Source organism: Glycine max, chromosome 16 (genome assembly GCF_000004515.6).
Source record: "Glycine max cultivar Williams 82 chromosome 16, Glycine_max_v4.0, whole genome shotgun sequence".
In the NCBI taxonomy this organism is placed as follows: Eukaryota; Viridiplantae; Streptophyta; class Magnoliopsida; order Fabales; family Fabaceae; genus Glycine; species Glycine max.
Window position 1 is genome coordinate 37,840,633 of NC_038252.2, and position 9,692 is coordinate 37,850,324.

Sequence of the window (9,692 nt, forward strand, 5' to 3'; positions counted from 1 at the left end):
ATCTAAAAAGTAAACCTTCATCTATGAAAATATTTGATTTGTTGACCAATTTTTTAGTGTACCACAATGAAACGCTGTTTTGTTAGGAGCTCCACCTTCAAGACCGTTTTCACGCATCTTCAAACATGCACTAGGTTGCAATTGGAATAATATTAAAAAATATGAGAATAATATTAAAATTTAACCTGCTTGATTTGAGAGTTCAAAAATAAGTCTGCATAAGTTTATTTGAAATTATTATAAAGAAAATTGGCCATAAATTAATTCATTTTCTCTGCTTAGAATTATAAGTTTGGGTTAATTGTAGAATTCGACAATAATGCTCCCTTCGTTTCAAAATAAAGTTTTTTCACAAAAATTATGAAAAGTAATTTATTGAGTGAAAAAATTATATTAAATTATCTTTATTATTTATTCTCTATCTGTTCATCACATTTTTTTTATTTACAAAATTGAAATAAAAAAGATTAATGCTTCATTGAAAACTTAAAGCATCACTTAAGTCTTAATATTATTTCTTCCATACTTGTATTTTTGCATTAATCATATCAATGCATTTAGAACATCTATATGGAATCTAATGGTGTTCCGCTGTTGCTCATTGTGATTACATTTTATTTCTCTAGTTTTTAGCATTTTTGTTCCAGCAAGTGATGAAAGGTTACAACAAGAATGCAAATGTTGAAGCAAGATACATCACCAAAAGAGGATAACCAAACAACAAAATCCTAGTTAAATAGTAGCCAAACTAATTTTACTTGTTTGAGCATGCCTGATCAGTGCATTCCAGAATCGTTGCCAGTGGTAAAATCAGTAGGCTTGCTAGAAGCCCATGAATAATCTGCAACAATCTCGTCCAACCATGAAACTTAACATGATCACCATCTAACCCAACCCTGGATTTTTATTTTCAGATGCTTCACACAAGCACAGCTGCATATAATGAAAGGAGGTGTTAGTACAGCCACAAGCTGAAAGCAAGCAGTTTATACCTCCAGAAATGTGAAGCATGGATCAAAACTGTTCAAGAGAAAAATGGTTCAAACTTCCTTTATTACTTGAATTAGGTCTGACAGGATATGGCTCAGCTCACTTAATTGATAGATCTTCATTTTACAAATGGCACCCCTGACCCAACTCTTCGGGCATATTCCTCATACCGTGTTCCAAAAAACTGTCTCAAAAAGTATTCTTCATAAGGTATCCGCTTGGCAAAAAAGCGCCAGACAACAGCTGCAAATGCAATAGTTGATATGGGATTGCAGAGCATTATTTGAGTACCAACCGACCAAATGAGGAAACCACAGTACCCTGGATGACGGATATAACTATATATACCATGAGTAATCAGCTGGTGTTGCTCCTCGTGATAAATCTTTATAAGATGTGTAAAGGCTTTCCCAGCTGTTAAAATTCCTATCTTCCTTATAATTTCCCCAATCAGAACCAGTGCCAGGCCCAAATCACTGATCACCCAATGTTCCTTTAGCTCAGGTACTAAAACAATCTCAATGATGTATTCCAGCAACGAAAAAATCATTGCCACAATATAATGTTTGCTAATCAAAAGAGACTTTAGAGTTACATTTGATCTCCCATGAATGACAACTGCTAGAAAATATTCAGAACCGTGAAAGAAGGCAATGGCAAGGAACATTTGAGATAACTGTCTGGAAGCGGTGTAGCTAAGGATTTCTGTCATTTTAGCCAAATGGAGTCAATAAGTATGCCTTGTTTTGCAGTCTGGTTAGTCCTAATGAAATTTGATATGCCACACAGAAAGACTTGACTGGTGAAACTATCTGAGGTACAGGTCAGACCTGAAAAAGATGCTTTGTATTGTAAAATTAGTACTGGAAATTGTATTCTGTCACCAAGAAAATGCTTCAAGAAGGACATCTGTAAAATAAAAACAATTAAGTTCATTCTCAAGTTTTCTCAAGCAAACAGTAACTTCAGGGCTTGTTTCAGATAACATAATCACATTTTAATATGTCCTTCACTACTGCAATGCAAAAATGAAGATACAGGTTACAGGTTCAGAACACTGACATGGTGTTTGACTAGTGGAGGCCACTATCACAATTATCCACAGATTGACAAACTAAATAAATTGTAACAAAGGCAACCAAACCTTATTCCACATGGAGGGGTTGGCTACACAGATCAAACAACACCACTGGCTTGTATCAAAAACCGAATTATCGACATATGTCATGCATTGTTGCAAATCTCTACATAATAGCCAATACCAATCACGGATTAAAGAAAAGGGTTGCACTAGGCAGTGGGCAACTAACTTAGAACTTCGTCAAATATTTATGACAAGCAAAGTAAACCATCTTCCAAATTTGAGTAGCTCTAGTGTTCTACTTTTACCTCATTCTTTCAATAGTTAAAACATCTTAGCCTTGATAAGAAAACAGGGTTATCTAAAACAGCCTTGAAAAAATAAAACTACCCACAAACATGGTATTTAGTATTGTATGATTCACATGATTTGATACGATTCCAGCTGCCACCGATACGAATCGGAGGTTGTCTCGTTTTTGTTCCTGAATCGTTGCTGAATCTCTGTATTGGGGATGAATTGTGCTTGAATGCGATTGCCAGACGAATCGTGTGATTCTTCACCAGCGGCAAGCCTCGCAATTCTTCACCCTGCACAGACTCGTCGGAGAGCAGAATCGCAGGATCGTGAAGACGAGAGTGTTTCCGCGTCCCGTGGCAGAGCGGAGTCAAGTTAGTTTCAGATTTAGGGTTCCTGTGAAGGAGATGACTGGTGTTTGGGCTTGCGGGTCTAGGATAAATTGAGCTCAAAACACTATTCCCTTTTATTTCTATTGCATTTAACAAAAATGCAAACGCCAATTGCAAACACGATAACAACATTCCCAATTACGTGAATGAATTCGAGAAATAATCAATTACGCAATTACTCTATGGTGAATACCCCTTCCCAGCTCCGAGAACTACAGTTAATTGAATTTTTTTTTCAAAAAAAAAGGAACAATCTAAGTGTCTAACAAGTATCGAAACAAAAAACAGAAGAGGAAATAGAGAAAGAAGCTTCCATGTTACAGTACCAGATTTAATTCATCATTTCCGAAACAGCAACTATAAAAGCAGCGTTTATAAAGCAATAGGAACCGAAACACCGTACCGTATTGCGATTGTCCGAATCGCAACGTTGTGCTGAGATGATTGACGGTGGCGTGCGTAGAGGAATCGATGCAAAATGTGATACTCTGAAAAAACCTAATTAATTGGGGAACAAGATGATTGCGCTAGCAAAATGGTCACACCCATTCATTCATTTCGAAACGCACGTTTCAACTTGTAGTTTGTTACCTTTTCTTTTTGGTATTTTGGCCGGTTTATTTAAACTTTTTAAAAAAATTCTTTAAAAAATATTTTTTATTCTAAACAGATAATTTGCTCTCCTAAAAAAAGTGGAAATTTTTTTCTTAATAAATGTTTATTTTTTTAAAAAAATAAACTTAATCAAAAAATCACTTATCATGCAATTTTTAACAATGAAATATGAACACTCTTCTCCATTTTTTTATGACAATTTTTACATATATAACAGGATATTCTTATTAGATTTGGCATAATCTTAATTTGATGGTGTTCTCCAGCATATTTCTCTCCCATGCTCAAGTTAGAGACAGAGAGATAATGAACGAGTATGAATGATTGGTTAGAATGGAGTTGGTTAACTACAATCCTTATGATCTAGCTTTTTTAATAGACTTAATTTTTCTAATTAGATTCTTTTTGGGGTATGAAGGAGGACAAACATAAGTAACATAAAGTTATATATTATCTTATATGCTAATTCTATTTTTAATCCGAAGATGATTTTGATTTTTCTTAAGAAATTTGATGGTGTTCATTTTTTTCTTAAGTAACATAAAGTTAGATTCTTAATTTGATGGTGTTCTCCAGCATACTTCTAATGAATTACTAAAGTTATAATTTTTCTTCTTCCTGATTTATCTCAAGTGGAACTCTCAAAATTTTATAAGAAATTTACTCGATTCATAATCATTTATAAAGGTGTGTCGAGTCTAAGTAGTATTATATATATATATTGATAATTTTTAATCATAACTTATTAATATACTCATATTAAAAAAATATTCCGTATATAAAAATCAATTGCACTCAACTTTACCCAATTAATATGCAAAGAACCCTTGTGCAATCAATTGCAACGATCAATTGAACTCTAATAAGAAAATATAATCCATTGCAATGTTTTGAAAATGGTTATTTAACGAATGGGGATGGTGTAAGGTTTAACGATGTAACTGATTGAATTAGTAATGATTAAATATTTTTTAAAAAGTAATATAATATTCAAAAAAAAACTTAAGAGATTTTTAATATTACAACCATGAGTACTTGTCCAAATTCACTTCTGCACATATGTATAACTTGTCCCTGGTTGAGTGTACTTTTATTTCTCCAAATTTGTTAGGTCTAAAATAGTTATTAGTTAGAGATTATATAATAATATCTAATAAGATCATGTCATCATTTGAAAATTGTAAAGCAAAAAGTGAATTGGATGCAACAATTTAAGGCAACAGTTTGATTGCACTAATTAGGATCATTAAACTGCATTATCAGTTTCCAGTCAAAGATAAAGTGATGATTATATGCTTTGTTTCGGGGATTGCATGATAGGAATTAGAAAGAAGTCACATAATTCAATGTATAGGGTGAGCTCTCTTTTGTATTTAGTATAATTGAATTTTGACTGCTATATGAATCAGAACAAGAAATCCCACAGGAAAACAGTAAATTCATGAATATTCCTTAATCTGTTCTCTGGGATTTAATAATTTCTTCCTTTGTGGTGTCCAACATGGCATTGAACTCAATTTCAAGTTCCTAACATGTGGAAAATGATGTTTTGGTGAATAAGTGCGTGGAACAACCTCTAGTGCCAGTATCACTGTATCTGATGTTGTCGTTAAGTGATGCAAAAGACTGTAGAATCTTTACCAGCATGAATCGAATTTATATTTATATATGATATATAAAATGTTGCAATCATCCTAAACCTATTACTTTCACCACTCAACACACTTAAGCCGAAAGATATGGTCATAATGGGGTCTATGTTCTACATGTTATTGATAAATTCCACTAGCTACTTGCACAACAAAAGAAAAAGATTTCGTTAACTTCACATCTTATACAACAGTATTGGAGTTCCTTATATCAATTGAACAATTTCTCCTAATACTTGGGTAACTACATGCATGTCACTTTTTGTTGGATAATAGGCCCTATCATTCATGTTACCGAATTCTTTTTTTGATTATATGCAAAGGGTTGAAACAGTCATACAGTTTCAGTACCAAAACATTAATCATGCATACACGTAACTTAGAGGCCAAAATTGGAGGCATATTTTAACTAATTAGAATTATAATGGTGTTAGATTCCCGTCAAGGTCAATATATAGTCCTATTGAACGTAAACCTGTCTGTCCTACTTGGACATTTATATCTCTGTCCTATACCTAATACCCATAACCTTATAAGTAAGTTGCACTCAATGTAGTGCATTCAATCTCCATTTCACTCACAAGCTAGTCTGAAATAGTATTGACTAGCTATAAATTAATTACATGTAAATAAATCAATATATAGCGATGAAAGAGACGACCAATGATATTGCTATATCATGTAAACTAAAAATTGGAATTAGAGATGTAGGAAGTATGAAACTTGAGGGCCTATTAGTCATTTAGGGTAAGATGGGTGGTGTACCGTGTACCATTCTTGGGTCATGATCAAAAAGTAATTCCTTGGAGCATTTGGAAAGTTGGTTTTCAGTTTTCAGCATTTTGTACAGTTCAATGGTACGTGGATATAACTTCCTAAAACAGAAACACTTCTTCCAAATTTAGGTGACTGCATCAGATCAGAACATCTGAACCAAGCAGATAAAATGAAACTTAGTCTGTTTAGTTCAAGAAAATGTGTTTTTTTATTAATAATTACAAAAGTTCTATTTTATTTTCTCTTTTGTTTTTATTTCAACGATTTATACAATAAATAATAAAAAAATAACATATGTTTTGTCATTCAAAACTAAAATATGCATAAACTAATAAGGTTATTTTAGCTTAATCAATAGTTTTGAATTTAAGCCTCAAATATGTGGTTTTGTTAATATTCACAAGAGAGTTCTTTATGTCATAGCAATCCTATTTGGTTTAAGTAGGATGGTGTCTCATACAAGAAATTTGTGGCCTTAAAATAATATTTGGTTTAATAAAAATTTCTTGGGTGACAAGGAAGTTGGTATTCTGCATTGGCAGGCCATATCAATGTAAGCTTCATCCAATAGGAGTCCTTAAAATTATTCTCTCCTAAAAACCAAAGAATAACCTTAGAGTACTTAGTTGATCAACTGGCATGGATCTTTTAGCGGAAGATTCACCATTTAAGCATCACAATCTACATTGACCTTATTTTGGGGGTTTGTTAATTAATTGGTTGGAAAGAAAGAGGAGGCAGAAGGAGGAAAGTTAATTTGCTATCCATTTGGTTATGTTTGTTGATGAGTTATCTTCCCGGTTAGGAGAGACTAATGACACCAGAAACTACTACAATGATATTTCTCAAATTAGCATGCAAGTACATGAGAATTGAAGTTCTGGCACTTCCAAACCAATTCTATGTAGCAGCAGAATTGCTACAGTTTATAAGGGGGAAAAAATAGTAGGTAAAACAGGTGAACAGTCAATGATCTACTTTCTACATGAAAGTTGAGAGTTAAGACTTCCATATACTCTGCCATGCTGCCACGTGTTATCTATATACATTCTAATTTAACTGAAAATAATCCAACATACCCTCCATTATAGTCTTATAATTCCACAAACTATAAATTATATCATCTATACTACAGTAGCTACTACAATATAATAATTGTGTCCCCTTAATTGATATGTGACTTATGAAATATTTATAAATACCATATTATAAGCAAAGAACACATTAGCTTCAATTCTCATGCTGCATTTGAGTCTTCAAGAGAGAGAGAGGTTTTGTTCACATTTGAAGAAAACGGCTGCGTTAGCAATGACATTTACCAATCTTGAGACAGATGGGTGGTTGAAAGATTTCGCTCACTTTTTAAATAAGCAATAATTGTGCAACTAGGGGGTAAGTTAGGCCAACAGTCAATCCTTTGATTTTTGCTCTCATTAAATATAACGGAATGTTTACCAACACTTTAAGTCTTTCGTATCACCTATGACCAAAAGGACATTTTGCATATTATTATTAGAACTTAATTAGAATCTACTAATAGTGTAACTATTTTTTTTACATTAATTATTATCATATAAATGATTTTATTAATTTTATAATACTATATATATAAGTTATTTTTCAATATAATTTCTTTTAAATTCATTCAAATTTCAAGTATTGATTCTTTAATATCTACTATAGTAGAATATTAATGTGATATTTTTTTTATTTTACATATGTGATACATTTTTCTTCTATTTCTTCGAATTAATTATTTTAAAATTTATAATACAATAATTTTTAATCAACTAAGAATGTAAAAATTTTACATTAACATTATATGAAAATTAAATTTTATTATTATTAATATTAATATTATTATTATTATTATACACAACTGAGTCTTATGAATTGATTGACATAAATTATTCTATCAAATCTTTAATATGTAAACGTATTAAATATTTAAAGAAAGAGTTATATGTTTTTCATTGTAATCTTATTGTATTAGAGTAAAATTGTCTTCATATACAACATATATGTGGTCTATAAAAGAAAAATTATTACTAGTTAAATGGTTAAAATTAAAGTGTATATTTCTGCTTAATTGATTAACATGAGATAATATGTGTGTGAATTGAATAGTAGTCTTGTTATACTTAGGTTATGTTTGGTAAAATTAGTTAAAAAATTAATTAGAAGTTGAAAATTGAAAGCTAGTATTTTGAAGTTAAAAAATTAACTTATTATATTATAAGTATTCGGTGAAACAAACTGTTGAAGTAATTAAAAAATATAAAATGACAATAAAATAATAAAATCATGATTTATTTTTTAAAAAATATGACTAAGAAATTAGATAATATATTGAGGATAAAAATAAAAGAAAATATAAAAAGTTAGAAGTTAGCGTTTTAAAAAATACTACTTTGAATAGCATTTTAAAAATATTAGAAACTACTAAAAAAATTATTTACTGAAAAATTAAATAAACTTTTCGGTTGATAAAAAATATTAAAAATTAATTAAAATATCTTCTCAAACATGACGTTAATAACATGTTTTATATAGGCTTCAAATTTTCAAATATTCAGTATTATAAAAAAAGTTTTATGTGATTGTGACAACAATTTTATTTTGTAGCACAAGCATACAAGTCGTTATTGAAATTTGAAAAGTCGAACATAAAATGATTTATAAAAATATGAAAATAAATAAAATATTAAAAATAAAAAATATGTGACAATTAGATAAAATAGCGCTACTTGCTAGCTATTTAGTTATTAAACTATTATCACATGCGTCACTTTCATTTTGCAATTGCCAAGTTAAACACTTTACCTGTCATTTTCTGTTGTAGTTTTAAGTTTGATTTGCTTGCATGTTTCTTTAACTATCTCCAACAACAATTTAATTAGTAATTAACTAATCATTATATATATTTCCTTTATATGATTTCCACATCATTTCACTAGCTTAATATATAAGTGATAGGAGGTATTTCATAAAAAAGTATATAGTAAGTATTCAAACGGAGTAGTTAATAAGATTTCAAGTTGTACACCAAAAATTTGTTAACAGAGTTATTTTCTGGTTTTTCTTTTTCTTTTCTTTGGAATATTTTTACGGGTATATTGTGAGACCAATCTGACATAGACATGACGATAGGGAGTTATATCCAACCAGCAAGCACATCTAATACGTATCCAATCAAAGGAAGGATTCCCTTACAATTAAAATACAACTGGATACATCCAACAGATCTCTTTCTTTCTCTCTCTCTCTCTCATGGACACAACAGCTTTCATTCATTTTTCAGTTTGCTTATAAGTCTATTTATACTCAAATGATACAAATTTTATGTATTGAGATGTAACTAGTGTTTTAACTCATCATACAATATGTGTTAGAAACTTTCATATTTATTAATACTATTTGTTATTGTTTGGGTTAAAAGTTAACTACTAATGAATTTTCTGGCTCAAATTGTTATTAAAATCGAAACTAAATCAAATTTAAAAGATCTTAAAGAGTTGAACACATATTTAAGATCTTAAATATTTGAACAATTATTTAACATCTTTCAAAGTTAGTTCAACTTTTATTTTACTGACAACAGTTAAAGTAAATAAATTGCAGTGGTCGACTTTTATCTAACAATGACGAACTATTATTCAAAGTTGACGGAGGTATTTAAAAGACTCGTTAAATAAATTCTGAAATTCAACCGATTAGAACTAGAGTAGACAAAATTGTGAAATATATTTCTATTGGGATGATCAGCTAATAGAGTTAAAGAGTTATTCAAGAAATAATAATATAAAATAAGAATTGCTTGCACAGTTTAGACTGTCTTAATTATTTGGCCAAAAAGGTAAGCCATAATTATGGAAAAAACATTTCATGGAA

At 30.4% G+C, this 9,692-nt stretch overlaps 1 protein-coding gene across 3 annotated transcripts; it reads right to left on the reverse strand.

Annotated features, from left to right (window-relative positions):
* Positions 1 to 594: 594 nt before the first annotated feature.
* Positions 595 to 3,349, reverse strand: LOC100784645 (protein-S-isoprenylcysteine O-methyltransferase A). 3 transcript variants are annotated; one of them, XR_418926.3, is made up of 3 exons: positions 3,164 to 3,347; positions 1,059 to 1,820; positions 595 to 933 (listed from the first exon to the last, which is right to left on the reverse strand). XR_418926.3 is itself a non-coding variant. In XM_003548274.4 (2 exons), exon 2 carries the CDS (start codon positions 1,700 to 1,702, stop codon positions 1,109 to 1,111), a length of 594 nt encoding a protein of 197 aa, XP_003548322.1. In that variant the 5' UTR covers positions 1,703 to 1,820; positions 3,164 to 3,349; the 3' UTR covers positions 595 to 1,108. The 3 variants fall into 3 exon arrangements, 2 of the variants coding, with proteins under 2 accessions (XP_003548322.1, XP_014624651.1); XM_003548274.4 differs by having other exon boundaries at positions 595 to 1,820; positions 3,164 to 3,349; XM_014769165.2 differs by having other exon boundaries at positions 595 to 1,899.
* Positions 3,350 to 9,692: the final 6,343 nt, after the last annotated feature.